General features: G+C 41.4%; 3 protein-coding genes and 1 long non-coding RNA gene across 4 annotated transcripts; 2 read left to right on the top strand and 2 right to left on the bottom strand.

The window, feature by feature from the left end:
- Positions 1 to 6: 6 nt before the first annotated feature.
- LOC133986179 (myozenin-2) lies at positions 7 to 4,408 on the bottom strand. Its single transcript, XM_062425982.1, has 5 exons — positions 4,327 to 4,408; positions 3,172 to 3,335; positions 1,862 to 2,015; positions 1,053 to 1,227; positions 7 to 190 (listed from the first exon to the last, which is right to left on the bottom strand). The coding sequence occupies exons 1-5, from the start codon at positions 4,406 to 4,408 to the stop codon at positions 7 to 9; spliced, it is 759 nt and encodes a 252-aa protein (XP_062281966.1).
- A 2,370-nt stretch (positions 4,409 to 6,778) lies between these two features.
- On the top strand, positions 6,779 to 12,470 carry LOC133985607 (soluble guanylate cyclase 88E-like). Its single transcript, XM_062425266.1, has 15 exons — positions 6,779 to 6,898; positions 7,066 to 7,206; positions 8,026 to 8,165; positions 8,317 to 8,451; positions 8,618 to 8,741; positions 8,846 to 8,965; positions 9,115 to 9,268; positions 9,596 to 9,682; positions 9,945 to 10,062; positions 10,700 to 10,829; positions 11,023 to 11,169; positions 11,663 to 11,809; positions 11,902 to 12,058; positions 12,140 to 12,249; positions 12,348 to 12,470. The coding sequence occupies exons 1-15, from the start codon at positions 6,779 to 6,781 to the stop codon at positions 12,468 to 12,470; spliced, it is 1,953 nt and encodes a 650-aa protein (XP_062281250.1).
- A 723-nt stretch (positions 12,471 to 13,193) lies between these two features.
- Positions 13,194 to 13,756, top strand: LOC133986247 (uncharacterized). Its single transcript, XR_009925499.1, has 3 exons — positions 13,194 to 13,237; positions 13,349 to 13,486; positions 13,680 to 13,756. It is a non-coding gene; the product is annotated as an uncharacterized LOC133986247 (long non-coding RNA).
- Positions 13,757 to 18,069: 4,313 nt separating this feature from the next.
- arl3l1 (ADP ribosylation factor like GTPase 3, like 1) lies at positions 18,070 to 21,524 on the bottom strand. The gene is made up of 6 exons (XM_062425267.1): positions 21,507 to 21,524; positions 20,638 to 20,781; positions 19,285 to 19,401; positions 18,587 to 18,637; positions 18,307 to 18,492; positions 18,070 to 18,123 (listed from the first exon to the last, which is right to left on the bottom strand). Exons 1-6 carry the CDS (start codon positions 21,522 to 21,524, stop codon positions 18,070 to 18,072), a joined length of 570 nt encoding a protein of 189 aa, XP_062281251.1.
- Positions 21,525 to 21,999: the final 475 nt, after the last annotated feature.

The raw sequence follows: 21,999 nt of genomic DNA on the forward strand, positions 1-21,999 counted from the left end.
CCTTTTTCATAGTTGGTCAGATTCTGGGCAGTAATCGCCTCCCCATCCCCGGGGTGCTCTGTTAAAGTTGGGCCTCCGACACATTCTGTCCAAAGCCTCGCCGGGCAGGTTTTGGGATTCAACTGCCTCAAAGCCAATCACTGGGATCACCCTCTTGCTGGCCATAGCCCCACCAAATGGCTTGGGAGATCTGAGAGACAAAGAAGAGTCATTACTGAGCAGGCTGAAAGCATTGTTTCATATTCCTGGAACAAGTATCACATGGCTCACACTCCTTCCCATAAAGGGGGAAAACCTTCGAAGGGTACATGATATCTTGCCATCTCTGATTTAACTCTTATGTCCACTGGGGATTTCAGGATGACTGTGTGGTGAACTCAACCTCTTCCACTTGTATAGCTGCCCTAACCATTAGTTGAGTTCAGATTTAATTAAGGCTTCATAATACCTTAATAATCTTTAGGGTGTAAACAGATCCCTCCACAGGGGGTACACATCCAGACTGTCTGGCAGAAAGCGAGTGACTGTCTGAGTTTGTCTTTCATATATTCTGTTTCTCCATCTGCCCAAGCTTAACCTGTGTTCTCCCTCGCCAGTGTGATGCAATTCCTAGTGTGCCATGAGAAAGGTGATTCCCATTCGTGCGCAATCAGTCTTGTGTCGGGGCATTAAAAACTCGCAAACCCCCCCACCCCAGTGGATCACCTTTCAAGAACCGGGGTTCAAAATAGCTGTCACGCAGCTACAGTCCAAGGAGGTGCAAGCCAAAGACTAGATTATTTTTCAAACTGTGGAAACATGGAATGGAGCCGAGAGAAGAGATGATTGTGATGGATAACATGGTTAGGTCATCTGCTTGTCTATTTGAAGACGGGTGGGTCTCAAAACCCGTGTTCCTCACAGTACAGGATTTAATCGTTTAGCCTGGGTGGACATGTCATTCTCTATAACTACAGACTGATGCTATGTTCCCCAACCTCTCGAGCCACACCTTGTTTGTTTAGTTGAACTGAACCTAAACTGGAAATGCAGATATGAAGGTGGGATTTTACCTGTTGAAGCACCTGTAGTTGGCAGTCTGTGGGGCCTGGGGCAGCTGGGTACTGAGGACAGTCAGGAGATCATCCTTGTCTCCCAAAGCTTCCGTCCAAGGGGAGCAGTAAGATTTGGGGATTACTGTTGTGTTGAATTTCTCATGAGGAATTTCCTTCAGAGGACCAGAATATCCTAACAGGGAAAAAGTTCAACATAAGGGCATACATTTCTTGGCAAAGTGATAGCTGTGTTTCTTTAATTTTGTGCTTTAAATCCCAACTAAGCAATACCTACAACCCTCCACCCCCCCAACACACACACACACATACACACATTGAGAAAAACGATTAATCCTTGCACTTTTGAAACTAATTACAAAACCCATTAACTAAAAAAAAGCAATCCCCAACAAAGCACAAACAGATCTAATACGAATAAATCTCTTTGATGTCATTCCTGTCAACAATAGGAACTACAGTAATTAGATCTCAGTGTGAATCCCAGATAATAAACAGAGCTTATCCCACTGTCAGTCACACTGTAAGCGGTGCCTTCTGTCTGGCCGAACACACAACAGCATTCAGCTAAGATGCTCACAAAAAGAAAAGATAATTGCTTTCTGCATACTGCCAACTCTCCTGGCACTGGTGGCAATAAAACAATCTCGTTTCCATATGAAAAGTGAATACTAGCAGAGCACAATGTCCATGCATTGCCCAAGCATTGCACTGACATTGCTCAAGCATTTGCCATTGCACTGAACTAGTCCTATGGCTTGTGGAAGTCTGTGGCAATCCTTCCTTTAACCTAGTGTATTAGCATTTACCTGGAGCGATGACATCAGGACTGCCTTTCTTTGCTACAGTCTTCTGAAGGTTCATGACCAGGCTATGCTTACCCGGGATGGAGAAAGCCTGGTTCTCTTTCCCTCCCTGTGGCTCTTGGATGATCTGCGGGGGAGGAACGGCCTCTGGATGGGCCTGGGAAAGAGACCTAGTTAGACTTGTGTGAATGTAGTTACTCCCCAAATACTTTGCTTCACAGATTTTAGTCATGAAGTTCATTTCAGTTTACTCATCGCTCAGTTTGTGAAAACAGCTGCATAATGTCTTCTGTGGCTCCGGAGGGAGCTTTCCAAAGTTTGACAGGAATCAGAGCTATCTCAGCTCGGCCGTGAGACTTTTTATCAGAAAGCCTAAAGTACAAATTGAAGATTTGGAAGGAGTGGGAGGCATTTAGGAAGCATGGAGGAGACTAAAAAAGATGCTACTGTATTTTACAGTTACAGTGTATCTGAAGCTTGACTCATTTGAGAGACTATATGTGAGGATATCCAGGCCCCTTTGGCTGAAATCTCTTCTGGTTATCTCCTTATGAGATAGCAGTCATATTGAAAATAAAGTTGGTACATATTCCCGGTGTAAACCATTTTCTTGTTGCTATAACAGTTTTTTTTTGTGGTGAAAGAAAACCGTGAAAGAGTTTTTTTAAATGCCTTTAAATGTCCAAATTACCTTTTGATTTACACACTGTGCACTCATTTGTGGTAAAATTCAAAAATGTTAATTACAAAGCAACACTAGCCATTCTTGTAAGTTCAGATATTCATAGTTTAGGAGTTTCTAATAATGCTAAGACCCACATTTAAACAATACTTGTTTTACATGTTAACATATTTTTGGACGCCTGTGTCCAAACGTCAGGGATCTGCAAAAAGGGGTTGAAAAAATAAGTCTCTTATGGGTCCACTAATTTTGTGAAAAGGCCTGTAACATCCTCTCTTACAGGGGTCATTTTTTAACCCTCTTCTTACAATGGTCATTTAGTTTTTCTTAATCTGTTACCCGTTCATTAAGGTGGTAGGAAGTACGCAACTCTGCGATGTAACACCCCATTTTGCAGATGCCCTTGTTGTGGTAAGATATTTAAGAAAAGAGACAGCAGACATTGAGAAGGGTCAGACTTCGTTGGCCATTAACTATGGTTATTTGATAAATCCGGCACACTAACAGGCTGCAGTTAAGCATTGACTAAATGTCAGAAATACGGGTTTATAATTTCGTCTGTTCAAGTTGCAGTTAAGTGCAGTGGGTATAAGTCACTGTGTATTATGTTCCGTCCCTGTCAGCGCCTTACATTGACAATGATGTGAGCACCATTAGCAGCGTTCTCCACTGTGAACCGCTCCACCCTCTTCTGTCTCTCCTGAAACATGCGAGAGCCTCGATTAGATGGAAGATTGAGCTCCTCCATCATCACATCTCTTGGAACGCTGATCTTCTTCCCAAGATTCAGACCCTCTAGCACAACATGACACATAAATGGAGGTGCTTTAATAAGTGATTCCCCTGAATATTGCCATGCATGTTCAAAATTGCAGCATTAGAATAGAAAAATCTATTTGCCCGAGGTTTGTTCATTGACTATTCGTGCTGTGTGGCATGGCATGAGGTGACTCTAACCCTGCATAAATACATCATGACATTAAATTGTGAGAGGAAAAGCAATGACAGCAGCAACTTCCAGACATTTGGAAAGAGAAGAAAGTAACACAGACTAATAAGGACCTTTGGCAAATCATAATGTCTCCTCTGATCTTCTTGTTTCTGTCGACTCAAACAGCTGAGGGGCACCCTTTTCAAAAAGCCAAACCATGTGTAGCATCACTAAGTTGGAATCCACACAGCTTTTGCTCAGGGTCCCTGCTCATGTTATATCATGGCGCAGTGGGGGGGCCTGAAATAGCGTCGTGATGATGTTAAGGGGTGTGTAATGTTTGTTGTGGTCCAGGGTTGCATGGGTAACTGGGCATATAAATAGGATCTTTGGATGAAAGACTCATGTAAGAGCGGATGGCCCTCTTTCTCATATATGATAAGTGTTTGGAGGAGTGTGGGCATACGCCACCCTGGAGGAGCTGCCTTTGATCGTCCTGTGTTAAATTCACTGGTGGGAGTCACATTTTGCTGAGTTAAGGGGACTTGGTTTCAAAGCCTAGCTGGCAGACAGCGTTGGAAAACAAACAGTGCAACTGGGATGGTCCCTGCTGGAATGTTTGGAGAATTTCAACAACACACATGCACTCCTGGGATTTGGGTGTACCGCACTGCATGTGGACTAACACACTTTGATGCTTGTCTGTATTACATCTGACAGACATGGCTGTAATCACAGATTGTAGCAGTTTGAATACGAGTGTACACACACAAGTTGTTGACGCAATATGTAAACCAACATCTGCACTTCCACCTATTATGTACATGTGTGTCAGTTCAATACATTTAGACTCACCTCCTCTGGCCTCCTTTGACAGAGCCTGTGCCTTCAACATCCTCAGCTTAGTCATGTCATCCAGGCCTGATTGCATCATCATCATCATTTGCCTCTGATAGATACAGATTTCATATTAGTTATATTCCAGGCATTTTTATAAATAACTTGTTTTTTGATGTTACTACTACTTTAAGATACCGTATAATCTATCACTGCTTCAAAAATATCTTCTGATCTTGTGGTAAAGTAAGAAAAAAAACTTCTAACAACCTACTTACTTATAATGTAATTATGTTTGTAAAATTATAATTCTTCTCATGTTTTTAATCCTCTTTTCAATAACTTCACCTTTTAGAAGATCAAAAGTTTCACATTGCAGGCAATGAATAGTGATGTTTTAAAGCAGTCTCTCCAGCATCACAGAGCATTATAGAAATGTATAATTTCAGCTGTTCCCTCTTTACCATTTGTTAAAAAGATCTTCTTTTTTCTCCTTTAGGTTTAGAACGTCAAAAGACAGGTTATTCTTTTTCCCCTGCTGATGATGTGTTCTTGCAATAGTAATTATGTGTCTCTACTGCCCTCACCTTAGTCCTTACCTGTGTGTCCCACCTGTCTGTATGTCGGGGGTCGGATCCGGTCTGGATGGCTGTGTGGTTTATCCTGCACTGGAGCTGGGATGCTTCCACACGCCACTCTGACACTCCTCAGCAGAGAAGGAACAGTCTGTATAAAACTCCCAGGATGCCTTGAGCACTTACCTCACTGGGTTATTTTAGCAAGGGGTAAAGTGAGGGAGGATGGATGGAGGGAGTGTTGGGGTGGGTGGGTATAAAAGGGTGATTAGGGGGAAGGGGCAAGTATAAAGATTTACATCCAGACCTCTAGCCGCTTTGATAATAAAAATCTGATCCCCGGTGTGTGTGTGTGTGTGCGTGTGTGTGTGTGTGTGTGTGTGTGTGTGTGTGTGTGGGGGGGGGGGGGGTGCATAATAACAGCTGCTGACCAGACAGTGACACTAAACTCTCAGAGAGGCCAAGCATCCAACCTCTCTTCTGCAAAAACACACACGAACTCAGTTTGTACTTCTATTTTCTTGTCTTTTTTCTTCAACTTTTCTGTAAAACACTGTGATATATATACTACTGTGATTACTTACTTGCTTACAAATACAACCACCTGTGTTCCCCACGTACAGACTTACAGCAGCAGCTGTAAATTGATGGGGTCACTGCGATCAGAGGTTGTGGTTCCGTTTACCAGTTTAGGGTCAAAGATTAAACTCTTTGGCAGTTTGTTCTTCCATTTTGGTTGGTGTTAGACCTTTAAATGTCCTTTTCTTTCACACTGCTGTGAGTTATGGATATTCTACACATCTTTTATTACACACTTGTCAGACAGATTCTCATAAATAACAATAAAATATTTTTGCCATTGTTGTTATTTTATCCTCCAGCTTACCAACTGCTGAGAAACTTGAGTTGTGATTTCTGCATAAACCCTTATTTTGTGTCACACTAGATTCAATACCCTTTAACTCTATATTTGGTTGCCCTTTTTGGACTCAAGTTAGTCTTTATTGAGCAGCTTTTTCCCCCACAAATTGATTCATTGAGCACAGCGGAAGCCCAGAGGGAAAAAAAACCCTTTTCTTTATCCCTGTTGAGATTGGATATCGATTTTGCACCTGCCCTGCTCCACAATACCCCTTTCCCCTAGTGGGGAGCCTCCTGGCCTCAGAAAGAAATGCGGAGTCATTCTGAGTCGTGGAAAAACATCTGCAGACACACTATGGAAGTTGAACAGTTGTTTCGTACAAGAAACAATATTGCTTTATGGAGAGAAACCAGAGTAGGTGAGTAGCCTCCCTTTAACACTTTTGTTATATCACACAAAACCTTAGTGATTAGAATCAATCCATGTACTTTCATACATGGAGTTATAATTTTCAGCATCTATTAATAATTCAGTGATTTTAAAAGGGTTTTTCTTGAAAGAACAATAGCAAGAATATAGGACAAAGTCCCGTGACTGGTGTCATCTGTGTTTGAGAGGTGGTTCCTGTGGTGTGTTCATGTCACATAGAGAGAGGTGCACAGCCACCAGGAGCTGACAGCTGACACAGGAACAATAGAGGCCCATTCAGAATCAGGGGCTTGTGCAATAAGAGCACCTTTAAAACTGTTTGCCAAACCTTATTTGGCTGGCTTGTCTGAGGAAATTCAAAACTCCACAGGTAGATTTGAGGGCAGGAGAAAAATATAGTGCGGTTAAACCTTAGTATAGCCTTTTTATAGTTTCGTGCTGAGAGCTACAGGCATTAAAATTCAACTTGCAAAGCTGAAAAAGTTATAATTCTGAACTTTTCTTAGTCACTTGTAGGTGCCTTTGGGAGGACTGTTCGAAGTCAATCAGTTGGGGAGCTGTCTTTGCAGTGCTCAGTGTGAGCTTCAATCCAGAGGGAGACATTATGTACGGACTGCTGTGTGAGAGTCTTCATGACTTCATCAAGGAGTCGTATGGAGACGATGTGTGGAAGCTGGTCAGAGAGAGAGCAGATGTCAGGTTACACTCCTTTGTCACCCACCAGGTATTTCTGAAATGAATGATAACACATAATACTGAATGTACGAGTAGATTAATATGTGCTGTCTTTGATCATTCAAGTTAACCACAGTCAACACTTTTTTCTATCCCTGTGTCTGATTTTGTCTAAAACTTAACAGTCAATATATGTCTGCATATGTGTACATGCAGGTGTACAGTGAGAGTGTGATTCCCCGTATTGCAAAGGCAGCCAGTGGAGTGACAGGCACGCCCTACAATGAGCTGATGAACTCCTGGGGAGTTTACTTCCTAGGCTTTGTGGGGAAATACGGCTATGACAGGATCCTCAAGGTGAGAAAAAAATCTCAGACTAGAAACTGTCAAAACTGTGCTGTCTTGTGAGAAAATTACTACATGCTCACACTGTGCTATGGTAATGTCTTGACAGAGTATCTCATATACAGTATACAGTTCAAAACTAAATCTGTCATCCTAGTCGTTCTAGTCTAAAATGATTATTGTGATTACAGGCATTGCTTTTTATGTAGTTCTTACACAAATTAATAAATAATATGTAACTGTAGTACATATGACTCAGTTAGATTCTATTAAAGTTAGTAAAAAAAATTATTATGAATTATGACTACAACCATTACGATTTTGCACATTATCAAAAATCAGGGGTGATCAATGATTTATGGAAATAATCCAGTATAATTATCCATGCAAACATTGAAGTTTGGTGTATTATTAACGGTTTTGCAGTAACTTATGTCCAGCCCTTATTAATTAAAAAATGCTATTTTGAATGTTTCTGTGGAGCTGAAAAAACACTTTCTCATAAATCACTTTTCTGGTCAAAATATGAAATACTTTTAAAAGGAGAGTCTAGCGATTTAGTATTGGCAAGATATTCATATTTTGATTTCCTAGTTTTGGTCCCCCTCCATAAATTGTGGATCATAGACACTCCAAACCCAAACTAAGATTAATTTCTCAGAGTTGACCTCGTGTCACATTTTACAATAGTTTTTACAGCCTTTTGATATCCCATGATGAGTGAACTGACCATTTTATATTACAGTGGTGTGTCTCTTTAAGAATATTATAATATAAAACTTATTATAAGCAGGGAAGATGAGATGTGCCATCTTTTGTCTCTGAATTCAGGTGCTAGGCCGTCATGTTCGTGACTTTGTCAATGGGCTGGACAACCTTCATGAATACCTGCGCTTTAGCTACCCCAAAGTGCAGCCCCCAACCTTCTTCTGCCAGGAGGAGTCTGCCACTGGAGTTACCCTCCACTACAGGTCGGAGAATCTGTTGTAGGATGTGGGTTGATAGACTATCAGGGATCAAACATAAAAGTGGACTAAGACCAGAGCAAAAAGACCAAAAGCTGTGCCATTAATCTCTGTAGATAGATATTGGATTTTTTTCCTTCTCCTTTGTGACCGTCAGGAGTAAACGCAAGGGCTACTTGCACTATGCCATGGGTCAGCTAAGGCAGATGGGGAAGCAGTTCTATGACACAGACATCCATGTGGAGGTGCTGTCTGAGCAGATGGTGGGAGACTACTCTCATGTCACCATGAGGTACACACACACACACGCACACACGCACACACACACACACACACACACACACACACACACACACACACACACACACACACACACACACACACACACACACACAGAGGTGGGTACAGATCCTTTATAATTAACTTTAGAAAGTGTATTTATCTGTATGTCCACGCAGGCTGAACTTTGACAACTCTGCTTACCGCTATATCATGAAGGAGGATGAGGAAGAGCAGGAGATTCTGCCAATTACCTCAGACTTCTTCTTTGAGGTTTTCCCATTTAACATCGTCTTCAGACAGGTAATAGTTTTGAGGTGAATTTGTAAACTCATCATGGGCAGTTAATAAATTGAATAAAAGTGGCTAAATTAATAAACAATCCTGGTAATTCCCTGATTCTTTAGGACATGGTGGTGCACAATGTAGGCTCGGGCCTGGCCACAGTCTTCCCTGATCTGGATGGGAAGAAGATCAATGATGCTTTTTTGCTAGCTCGCCCCCTAGTGGAGTTCACCTGGAACATGGTGAGACTTCACTTCACATGGGGGCAAATTTAGTTTAACCAAGCTTCAGTGCAGTTAAGGGCAAATTACAAATTCAATATTTTACAATAAACAACAATGGATCAAATTTAAAATATCAGCTAATAAGTTTTGTGGAACAATATTCACAGATCATCTCCCACCCCAACAACCTGTTTGAGATCATGTCCAAGGAGCCCGTGAAGAGAGAGAGGAATCTCCACAACCGAGTCCAGAGTAAGAGTGGGAGCCATGTAAACACTCACAGGGGTGTGTGTCTGGTGGGCAAGGACTCGCTGACTTGTGGTCAGATCGGTTTCACTGCAGTCACTTGCAAAGACACGTTCAATTTTAATTTTGATTAAATAAGGAACAGAGCAGGTGTGCAGCAAAATGGCTGTCTGTTGTTGTGTGAGAGCTTGAAAAGGAATATTTAAAGTAGTGCTGGATTAATGTAGAGAGTTCAGGAGGTCCCACAGTTACTAAAATTGAATTGTTTGATGTCTTGATTCAACTGCAATTAAATGAATTCAGTGGAGCTGATCCCAGCCCTGGTGGTCATGGGTGAAGGGTGTAAATGTGTATTTTAGGGTTTTTGTTTAAGGCTCTGATAGTTTACCCTGTTTTCCACAGATTCTGACTATGAAAATGCCAATCGCTCTGCTGACGTAGATGTGGAGCTCATGGCTTTCCAGTCCATCATTGGAGATGATTACAAAGGTCATGACCTCTCTGTTATCTAAAAATACATACAGCAAGACCTCAGTATACAGACACTGGTGACACTGTGACACATTGTCAGGCTGACAATGACAAAAAAAAAACAACGATTAAAGATGCAGACACATTAAACTACAAAAGAAACCTATTTTTACATTCATTTGGATGACATCTTTAACACAGCAAAGTTATTATCTAAAGCTGGAATCCAGGCTGAAACGCCTCTTTGTCTTGTTGGCATTTGATTGTGCTCTGCTTTTAGACGGCAACAGCGCTAATGCAATGGAGAGCTGGGGTGATGGGAGCCGCTGCCTGAAACTAAAAGGACAAATGAGATACATGCCAGAGTGGGAGTCCATCATCTTCCTGGGAACCCCTGTGTAAGACCTTCACACACACACACACACACACACACACACACACACACACACACACACACACACACACACACACACACACACACACACACACACACACACACACACACACACACACACACACACACACACACACACACAAAGATCTTTATTAAAAAGCTGCAGTTGAAAAGTAAAACACTGAAAAAAGCAGCAAGCGCTAAACTGAATTACGAGGCTGGAAATAAAAGCCTGGGCAGTGAATCAAATCAGGGGCCCATTCTAACAGCACTTACCATGCATGAAATGAGCTGCTAATTAGCTTGTAATCAGACAGTGCAGCTCTTGTGAGCCTAATGGGAACCCATTTGCAACTGAGAGTGTTTTCCACGAAGTACATTACCAAAACATCTCCCACCTCTTCTAAAACATTTTGATTATCAAGCAAAAGCACTTATGTCTCTATTGAAAAAAACTACTGAAATGTAAATGCCATATCACACCTCTTCCATTACAACATTATATTTTTGTTGCCCAATATTATAGACACTGCTGTTGTGACTAGAATTAATTTCTGATTATTTCAGTACATATTATTAATTTCTCTGATCTCTCCTTGCTCTCTCTTTAACTGTATGAATGTGTGTCTGTATATGTGTAGGATGGAGAGTCTAAGTGCTATGTTTAAGACTGGCCTGTACATCAATGACCTGAGCATGCACGACTCCAGCAGAGACCTGGTGCTGGCGGGCACGCAGCAGTCAGAGGAGCTGAAGAGAGCTCTCATACAGGTTCACTGCGCCAAAGTGCAGCTTCATTTTATATGTGTGATCAGCTCACTTGTCACTCTGCATTATGCAAAATCGCTCTGAAGCCCTTCTTTCCGTCTAGCAGCCCCGGAGCACCTACCGCCTGCAGACCTGAGATGAAAGAAAGAGATTCAGACTTAGTTTTTTCTGTCCACTTTCCCTGTTACGAATGCAGGAGCAAAAGAAGTCCAGTAAGCTGGAGGAGAGCATGAAGATGTTGGACTACGAAATGAAGAAGACTGACGACCTTTTGTACAGGATGATTCCCAAGCCGGTGGCAAAAAGGCTGCGCAAAGGAGAGCCGGCTGTAAACACTTGTGAGGTCAGGAATGGAGAGCAGAGATGACACTAAAAGAATAAAGTGTGTTGTGACAAAGACAATATGCCTCAATACAAGAATCAAAAGTAGAGCAATCTGCCGGGAACATGTCTGACTTAAGAACTTTGTTGCATTTCTCTCTTCCCTCACTTCTTGTTATTTCTCCACTTTGAGCTATCAAATGGGCATAAAGTACCTTAAAAATATTAATAAAAGAAAGGTGGAGCAATCTGGACAATACCAAGCATAGTTCATGTCAAAAACTATTTTTGCTCCCATCACAACTTACAAACTCTAAGTCTTGAGGCATTTTCTTGCCCAGGCTAGATAGTAATGTGACACACACATTCATATATTTATATAAATCCTAGGATTTCTTACTGCTTGCCTGGGCATGTTGGATCAAATAGGGCACACTGGAGATTTCATGCTATTATGTGTGCTTGCAGTAAATCTACTTGCTTGCTCGTCAACTGTGTTATCACTTCTCTCCCAGGTGTTCCCAGATGTTACTATTCTTTTCAGTGATGTGGTGGGGTTCACCCGCATTTGCAGCCACATTACCCCAATGCAGGTGGTCTCAATGCTCAACACCATGTACACTCTATTTGACACGCTCAGCGAGAAGCACAGAGTCTTCAAGGTTTGAATCTATGTTTTTTTTTTTCTGTGTAATGTGCTTTCAATACAGTATAAGTGCTGCTGTATATGAACTGCTGCCTCTCTCCTTTCCAGGTTGAGACCATTGGAGATGCCTACATGGTGGTAGCTGGGGCTCCAGAGAAGACCAAGTATCATGCCCATAACATCTGTGACATGGCCTTGGACATGGTGCGCTCCATTGATCACCTGAAAGACCCCTCAAACGGCAACAACATACAAATCCGTGTTGGTGGGTTGAATATGTGTGGATGTGTTTGAGTGTTTATGTCAGTGTTTGACTGAGCGAAGTGACCTTTTGCTGTGGTTTCAGGCATCCACTCCGGGATGGTTGTTGCAGGTGTGGTAGGGCATAAGATGCCACGCTACGGTCTGCATGGTGACACGGTCCACACTGCGTCTGCCATGGAGAGCAACGGAAAAGTACGGAAGAGTGAGAGAGAAAATAATGTTTAAAAAATGTCATGATGTGTATATATAACTTCTGAAGTTTGTGAGTGGTCTCTCTCTGTATCAATCAGGAGATGCACATCCAGCTCAGCAGTGCCACCTACGAGCACCTGAAAGGAAGTCACTTCATTTTTGAAAGGAGGGGCATCATTACTATCAAGGTCAGGGGTCAAAACTGTCACCACAGCAACTAGCACCCACCGCATTAATTGTATTTCTTCAGCTACTAGGACTATATTTAAAAAATGCTAATTACTTGCTGGAGGAAATATGAGTAACACATAGTGAAAAGGGCATACTACATGTTATCAGCACACTACAACCTTCCTGAGACCCAACACTGAGACTGTAACTGGTGTCAGTAGAAGATTTGTGTATAAGCATTCCAACAAATATTTATGAATTTTAAAGAAATATAAAAAAATAATAACTCACAATGTTTTGGCTCTGGGGAGCTACCACACTTAGTATTCAGAGCTGGTAATTGCAGCTTCCTTTTTGATTTGCCAGTCTATTTTATCAGCGGGTCTGACTTTGAGTCTGTACATTCAGTGATAATGCCAGCAAAGTGACTCCCGAAGGTTTCCGAAGCAGTTGATTACAGTTGCCAATCTTAAGAGAGCAGCCATTTTTCATCAGGGACTTTTGGCTATTGAAAATTTGCCACTTGCCTTTTTACTCCCCCACAGTAGAGAAATTGTGCCTGTGAGCACATCTTTGAATACTTGTGCATATGTTAGTCATCTTTATAATAAACTCCAGATCCCTCTTTTACCTCTTCCTTCATCTGTCCATCTTTTAGGGGAATGTTGAAATTGAGACCTACTGGCTTAAGGGAAAGAGGGACAAGGATGGGAATGCTCAAGCAGCGTGTCCTCAGTTTGAGACCCAGACCATCAGTAAGGCCATCAGCAAGGCCACCATCTCAGCGCCTGAGGCCACCGGCGATGAGGAGAAACTGGTACGAATTTAGCCAGGACAGTCATGCTTGGCTGGCACACACTCTCATTTGCTTTATTGCCATCATCGTCATCTCTGATTCTGTGAGTTCTCCTTCTGTCTTTGCCCCTAGGTTTTCCCCCTGGTTGCAGGGGAGGACGAGGATGATGTCAAGTCCATTCGCTCTCACCGAATAAAGATGGAGATTTCAGGCCATTCTTTGGAGGAGTCAATGGAGGAGTGCCGGGTGGAGGAGATGTCTGTTCATAAGGTGAGATGAAATATCTGGTGCCAGAAATGCTTTTAAATGATTCTGTCAAGGAATTTGATGAATGAACAAACACTTTTAATGACACAAATTTTATTAAAACCCTGATTGGTTTAATGTTTTGATGCTGTAATTAGCTGCTAGTGTCGTTTTATTACTGTTTTTTTGTGATAAAATACACCTGTTTCTTCCCCAGTCCCATTATAAGGATGCTTTGCAGGATGGCCTCAAGGATCCTCTCCTGGAACTGGACTCACCTGAGCCCAATGGCAGAGACTCCATCACGGAGTCCCATGACAGTTCCTGTGACTCCCGCTGCTCCAAGAGTGCCATGTGCTCTTTATCATGAACCGTGACATGCTAATGGTGCCCAAACGCCAGTTGATGCTATAGCCAGTAAATCATATTTACTACTGTTTCTAAAGCGCTTTTTTTATGCCTCACTCAAGCACTGAATGTTAGGCCACATAAGAATGCTGTTATTTTGTCTTTTTGACCACTGATGCTAGCAGTAAAGAAGAGTTCTTGTGTTGATGCCAACACAATCTCTAATGATGTTATTTGTGTATGGACTAGTTTGTACTGCTTTAAATTTCCAGTGGCCTCCAAAACTCTGACAGTATAGAAATCAACCGCAGCCAAGAATGTTAATCGCTTTGAACAGGTGTGTCAGAGCTCTGCCAGCCAAGAGTGAGCAGATCTGTCACCAATTAATACCTCACACCAGCACCTGAAAGCCACTAAAAAGTCAACACTGGGAAATTTGCTGTGTACTCTTTGTGTAATTTGTTTTACCCCCCAGAAGTGTTCACTGCCATGTGGTTCAGCTGGACACAAACTCTATTATCCCCTGCACTGTTTGTTGTGCTGCACCTTGTAGGTTTAACGTCTTTTTTTGTCCTGTGAAGAAATGACCCGGAATCTTGCCTCCATTCCTCTCCTTGCTCTCTCCTTCATCTTGCATGTCTGAATTCATTGTTCTATCAAGTCTTGTCAAATACACAGCCACGGCAAAATGTAAACGCTTGTCAGCTCAGTGAAAATAAAGAGAGATGACTGCTGAGCTGTGTGCCGGTCTGTTTGTTGTTGTTTATCTTGTCACTCAAAGGCATTGGCATTCAGATTTACATTTACATTTGCATATATTTGGCACCTTTCTTTATCAAACACATTTCTCTTTGGAAATATGGGTGTGTTTTTATTGTCTGTATGTGTGCCAGTGAACCTAATATCAAACAAAGTCAAGTAAAGTCAGGTCAGTTTTATTTATATAGCAACAAATCACAACAGAAGTTATCTCGGGGCACTTTTCACATTGGGCAACTCACAGACCATACAGAGACCCAACATTCCTCCATGAGCAAGCACCTGGCGACAGGGGCAAGGAAAAACTCCCCTTTGATGGGAAGAAACCGCGAGCAGATCTAGGTAGGCGGCCATCTCTCTTGACCAAAGAATACTTATTTTAGCTTCTAAGTGTATTTTTGGTGATTGTTCACAAATCCTGCTCCAAAAATAAATCAATATGAAATCAACTTGGTTTACAGGTACTGTGACAAACATCCACATAGGCCACTAAACTAAGAATACTGTAATTCTTACATTATTACATTGATAGACAGTCAAATATCAGCAATCCTGGTCCTAGTTAGACAACATTCCCAACTGACTGGCCATCAGATGAGCTGTGCTTAAAGGTGGCATCCTCACGATCTAGGCTGCATCCATTAGCTGCATGTGAGTCTTTAGTTGACGTATTGATGGAGCAGTGGAAGCAGAAGGCGTAGAAGAGGGTCACCAAGAGCAGGAAAATGACCACACAAAAAATGACCACAATCAAAATTGTGTGCACTTGCATGTTCACCTCCTCCCATGGGAGCAGTGTGGTGGTGGTCTGGAGGCTGATGGTTGTCTGGGTGACATTGAAATTTGGGGATGGGGTCACTGTGAGTAAGTTTGGTTGCATGGAGGCCAGGTGGGCAACTTCTGCCATGATAGGAGGAACGTGTGCCCTAAGTGATTAAAGAATATTTTGTTGAATAATTTTTTATAATTGTCTGATGAAAAGAATTACATTAACAACACACTAATAAAATATAATAATCATTTTGAGATACTCAACTAGTTGGTCAAGTACAATAATTATGTTTAGTGATAATAACGGATGGAAACTTCATGATTTGTAAATCACATTCTTAACATAATTGTCTTTCCAATGTTCATCCATGGTAACAAAAATATAATGTCATTATACATCAAATTTAAGTACATCCCATCCATATATTTAAAAGCAGCAGGTTCATTTCATTCCTTACTCACAGACAATCAAACATAGACGTTTCTTTTGTTCTTACCTGGACTGTGTTGGTGCAGTTGTGTCTAGTCTCTCTCTCTGCTAGACTCAAGGGTTTCTTTTGATGAGCAGAGGTTGGTAAAGAAGAAAGAAATGGAGGACAAGAGAGGGAGGGATGGACTGGAAGAGATAGGTAGCTGATAAATCAAGAATAACGGGGGGTTGCCATGGAAACACTTACTGTGGGGCCACTAGCTAGGGAGTGACATCATATCACGTTAAGATTAAGAATGCTATTTAAAATCTCTAAATGCATGTATTAGGAGATATTTAATAGATGATAGTGACATTAATTTGGGATATGACAGATCTGAGGTACAACCCTGCAGCATATGGACAGTTTATTATTTACAGGTTGTACCAGGATGCTCTTCTAATGTTTTCCAGGTATAAGACAAAGGATTTTGCCCAACCAACCTGTGTCTTCAGAAAAACAACCAAAATTAGTGGAACAAGTGCATGTCAAATCACTTATTTGCTAAGAGCGGAGCTTCCTCACCAGCCCTGAGATTAATCAGGCTGTATGACACTGCCACCTGTTGGTTACAGAAGCATCACTGGATAACACATTGTAAAATGCAAACTCATCTTGCCAGCAGCCCAGCTTCAGTGCCGTCTGGTCCTTTCAAATGGCCATAATAATCCTTTAGTAAAACTTGTGATTGGTCCTACACCCCCTGCTGAGCTCCCTTAACGGGGGATGATGCCTAAAAAGTGCTTTAGGACTTCCAAATTTAAGTTGCCATGGAGATGACTCAATTAAAGTACAGATATTCTGTCATTTCATTAACACCTATGAAGTTAACCATAAAGCTGTTTTGTTTAATCAAACCATTCAATATCATATAAAAGAAGAGAAAAAAATGTTCAATTGCATAATTTCATGTAGATGGGGGCACAGAACAAAGCCTGCTAGATGATGTGATTTTAGAGTGCTTTCAGATGGTTAATTATGGCTCCAGACAATACAAACAAAAGATCAATTAAACCTAACTGCAGCTCAGAGGAGCCAAAATGGCTGAATGGAGGATTTAGCTGACACCAAGGTCAGTCTAAAGGACAAATTTGTGGGCCTCCAAGCCTGGAGGGTCTTCTGACTGCTGTCGTCCCAGGAGAGATGAACCATCTGTGGGTAAAGACTGAGGAAGTTTATAAGATCTTGTTGATCTCGGAATCTGAAGAAATATATTTCCCAAAAGTTCTCCCACAAAATAGATTGCTGGGAAAACACATGGAGCTCACAGCTGGACTTGAGATGTGCCACGTGGTTAATTACTACAAGAAGACATCCTGACAAACTCTAACAGATGTGCACATTGTTGCAGGAGGGACTGCATGCCATGTTATAGTCCCAGAATTAACATATGAAACAAAGACTTTGAGGAAAAGTCTCCTGCTGCAAATTAGTCAACCTCTCTGCGTGTAATTCCCTGCAATTTTTGTTCTACTTGAAGATTTTATATCTTGTTCTGCCATGCAAGAATATAATTGTAAACACTCCTCTTTGTCTTTCTTGCTCTTTAGCTGTCTCTCTCGCTGTACAGTGAAAGTGCTCATCGTGGCGTTGAAATAAAACAAGATGACAGCCTAGCAAGAGCGGATCAGCTTGTTATTGCTCTCCTTGTCACTCAGGGAAGCGTTGGCATCCGCATTCATATGTTCTCTGTCATCCACTGACAGTTTTTTAAAACTGTTATTTCATCATTAACATGCCTGTTGGGATGGTTTGTGCATGTAGCCATGCACTGTGGTGCAGAGATGGTGACGGCTACATAAGATCTGAAAACCAAAAAAATCAAAATAGCAGAAACGACTAAGTATTTTATTGTCAAAAATCTCAAAACACATATTTTACACTCACACTGACCTGGTGTCTGTGTAACTGACAAACCCCAAGAGTTCTACATGGCTACACACTCATCTTGTTTTTTTTCAGTATTCAAGAAAAGCACACAGATTCACCAGACAAAGATCCTTGTGACGAGGGAAACAAAAACATACATTTTGAGGACAGTACAGTGATTTATAAGAGCCTAATTCAGACATTTCTTTAAATTAGCTACATTTGCAAAATATTCATAAAAATGACACAAATTGTAAAAACAAAATTATCATTCAAATCTGTTAGGGGGACAAGGATCAGTCATGGGTGATGTGTATTGACATTAAATGAGGTGAGATTTTTTTTTTCAATGCCTCGTGTGAAAATAATAGTGTTGTTTGGGATGCTGGTTCACTTCTTCTTCTTCTTATTCACAATGTTGTTGCAAATCCAGTTCATGCCATCCTGTCAGTGTAAACAAAAACAAAATTATAATCTAGATATTCAAAACAATTAACTAAGTCTTACAAGTTACTGATAGAAATAAAGTCTTAATAAAAACAGTTCAGACTGATATTCAGTTTTATGTGCTTAAATAGGTCTCATTTGCAGTGAAATCAATAAATCAAAGTTGGGACTGGGTCTGACCTGAACTCCCTCCCCGGACACAGCTGAGCAGGCCTGAATCTGCCACTCACGGTCCCGGTATGTATGCAAGTTGAGTCCCTCGGCAATCTCACTGGCTGGTGATGCTGTGGCTAGATCCTGCTTATTGGCAAAGATGAGCACTGGAACGCCCTTTAGATTCTCCTCGTCGATCAGCTCGGACAGCTCCTGCATACACACACACATGTTTATTTATTTCTATTTTCCCTTACAGAACAATGCACTTCATATATGTTACTTTTTCATTAAGGGAAAAACTCACCAGTCCCGTCTCCTCAAACCGCTTCTTGTCTGCACTGTCAATAACATAAATCTGAAAGAACAAAAACAATAGAACTAAACTCGATATTTGGCTATTTGCATGGTAACTCCTGAAGCTGCCAGTGACTCTTGGGATTAGCATATAGCTGCTGAGAATTTTAAAAAATATAGTTTTCAAATCTTTCCAAAAAAGTCATACAGTGTTAAAGTTTTTGCATCAATTTCCTACTTCAAGATACAATCATAGTGCTAAACCTTTGCATGTTGTTATATATATAACATTCTTTGTCAAAATGTATGTATTTTATCAGGATTTTGTGCTTCCATCATGGGCTTTTTGTTATATATTTCCAGTGAAGACCTGTGTGAACCCCAGGAATTGACTGATTGATTGATTTCATTCAATAAATTAGAATGCAGTACTGGAATGTGAATACGCTACTAAAATTCAACAGGGTATTGCAGTAAAGTCCCCTGACCTTTTTTCATTGCAGTCCTGAAGTCTAGGCTAGGAGGCAGGCAGGAAAAGGGAGGGACATGTATGTGCTACTCATCACATGTTTACACAACTACACCTAAAACAAGGAACACTTGCAACCACTTTGTACAAGCTCATGGGGATTCAATTAAAATATATATCAGCTGTCTCCCAGGAGAAAATTACATTTGAAATTATTCAAAATCAGTTTAATCACTCACCAACAGGTCTGTGTTCTCCAGGTACTTTTTCCAGAAGGGTCTGATCTTCCTCTGGCCTCCAATGTCCCAGACATTGAGTTTCATGCCATGAGAGGCAACACTCTTTATGTTGAAGCCCTGAAGTGGAAAACATATTGTAGCTGGAGTTACTCTTCTTCCTGTCAGTGCATTCTATTTAACACAGGTGTATGTATTGAATTAATTACACTGTCTCTGTATTATATCATTGTTATGCATCAGCAGGAGTCCAACATGTGCTCAAAGTGTATATAAGGAACTGGTCACTGTCTTAATCTGCAGCCTTTTTTCATAACACAGCTCCTTTCTGTTTTAGTCGGCAGGGTTGTATAACAACTTCATCCTAAGGGCAAGCTGAGGAGCAAATCTGAGGATAAGACTGGAAGGATCAACTGCAGTCTATGTGTTTATGTGTCAAGTCTGATTTGGATTTGTGGTGACTATTGCCATGTCGTACTAGACTGCATCCTCTCTGCCTGGAGTCTGATGAGCTGTCAGACCCATCCAGGACCTGGCAATACATCTGGTTTATGTCTTGTCTTGTGAGAGTAATTCTAGCCTATTAGATAATCATATTAGAGGTTAGACAATCCTGTCGGAAGAGGGTGATAAGAAAGAAAAAGAGATCTCATGGCAACACAAGGATCTTCTCAGAAAATGTGTTGAGAGCATGCAAATCAGGAAGGTCACATAAGGCCGTGGCTTATCTCCTGATGACGGTTATTTAACATAGAGTGTGATCTAACCTCTTCACGTCATTATTTTACTGATGAGTGGTTAAAGCGTGTGTGCTGTAAGACCAATCATTTCATTTCACAGTGTGTTAGAAAAGGAAAGGTCATCTGAATCTCATTACTTTGAGTGAGAGCGTGCGATGGTCCATCTGGTTTCACAAGATTAGATACAATCCCACTGTGTTTTATAAAGTGGGGCTACAGTACTGTAAAAAACGCAAACTGTCTTATGAAAAGCTGAAATCACAGAAGATCAATATGATTGTTAAAAAGTGGCACGTATTTTTTAGAAATTGTGCTGGTCTTTAAAGAACAACTGGTAAGTTATTGGTTAAAAAAATACTGAAAAAATATTTACGGCAGATTGCATACTGTATATCTATAATACACTTAAGGATGAACATCAGGTCATTATCTTAAAAAGTTCCTCAGCTGTTCATAGTAAGACTAATTAAATCAAAATGAAGGACACAAAAGACATATGCGTGTTCCACACATCCGCGAGCATGTGGTGTATCTTGTTTAATTACGCAATGAAGTAACCAACTTTCCTTGAGGTCATGGTGTATGAGTGTGTGCGTGAGTTTTAACTTCCCCTTACCTGTGTAGGCGTGATGGTGTTCACATCCTCAGAGGCGAGGCTCTTCAACAGGGTGGTCTTGCCAGCATTGTCCAACCCCAGAAGCACTATCCTGACCTCTTGCTCTGTGGATCCCTTCAGTTTCTCGATGACAGAGAGTAAGCCCTGCATAAAGGGAGAGACCAAAATTTTACCATAAGAAAAAGATCTTATTTCCTTCTCCTTGATAATACACTTTGAAACATCCAAGATTATATCAGGGGGTAAATAGAAGACAAACACAGTTCTTAGACATACTTTACATCTGAAAACTGATGAAAATCCCACTGACTTCTTTCTGATTTGAGGTCAAAGCTCCCCTTACATACAGCATTGCTGTGCACACACCTTGTTCCACCTACCAGCCTCCATGCTCTGGAGCTATCACCTACCTCCCAACCCCATTCTGTTGCTTCATTTAGAAAAGCACCGGTATTGATTGTAGCTCCATTTATATAATGGTGCATTGGTTAATGTGATTAGTCTGAAGCAAGATTGCGCAACCACACAGACTGTGCTAAACAAAGACGCACTGTAGCTTTAAATATGTGATTCCAGGTAAGAGACACTATAGTGTATGAGTGGTTAACCGACAATCAAAGTGAATTAGAGGTTCAGTTTAGATGTCTATTCACAGTTATTACTCTATGCCAAGACTATTTGACAAACCAAGGAATTTATAATCCAGGCATCAGAGCAGAGTTCCATCCAGTTACAGACAAAACAGTAAAACACCTGATGGTAGACACTTTTGGAGTCATAGTGACCTGTGAATAGTTCTGTGTATCAAACAAATGCTGAAGTCTCACATTTGCTTTTATAAGTCCTGTGCTCTAGATCAGGTCACTTACCTTTTGAGCTTCTCCCATGGTGGCGTGTTTCCTGTGGCTTGGCTGAAGTGCCGCAGCTACATTCTCCAGTGAGGCTCACACAGATGTGTTAGCTATCCAGGTCACCCAGGTTAGCTATCCAGAAAGGTACCAACAGCCTCTTGTCTTTTACCCTGTTCCTCCTCAATACTCTTGAGTGGGTTAAGCGCTGTGTGTGTATGTGATTGTTATGTCTACCTGGGCGTCAATTGCTCCTAACTACCGCAGTGGAGTTAGCAAGCAGGAAGAGGGGGAGGGTGGATGGGACCAGGATTAGGAGGCCAGAATTAGCCCTAGTCATCCATGCAAAGGCCACCCCATCCACCCTCCCCCTTCCTCTGTACATCCCTACATCTCCACTTTGCAGTGGCTTTACCTGGATTATCCCTTAGCCACCTGCTATAGGAAGAAACTCAATAGACACACACACACGGATATTATTAGGAGGGGGAAAAAAGGAAAATATTCCAAGAAG

This window comes from Scomber scombrus, chromosome 9, assembly GCF_963691925.1.
Source record: "Scomber scombrus chromosome 9, fScoSco1.1, whole genome shotgun sequence".
Classification (NCBI taxonomy): Eukaryota; Metazoa; Chordata; class Actinopteri; order Scombriformes; family Scombridae; genus Scomber; species Scomber scombrus.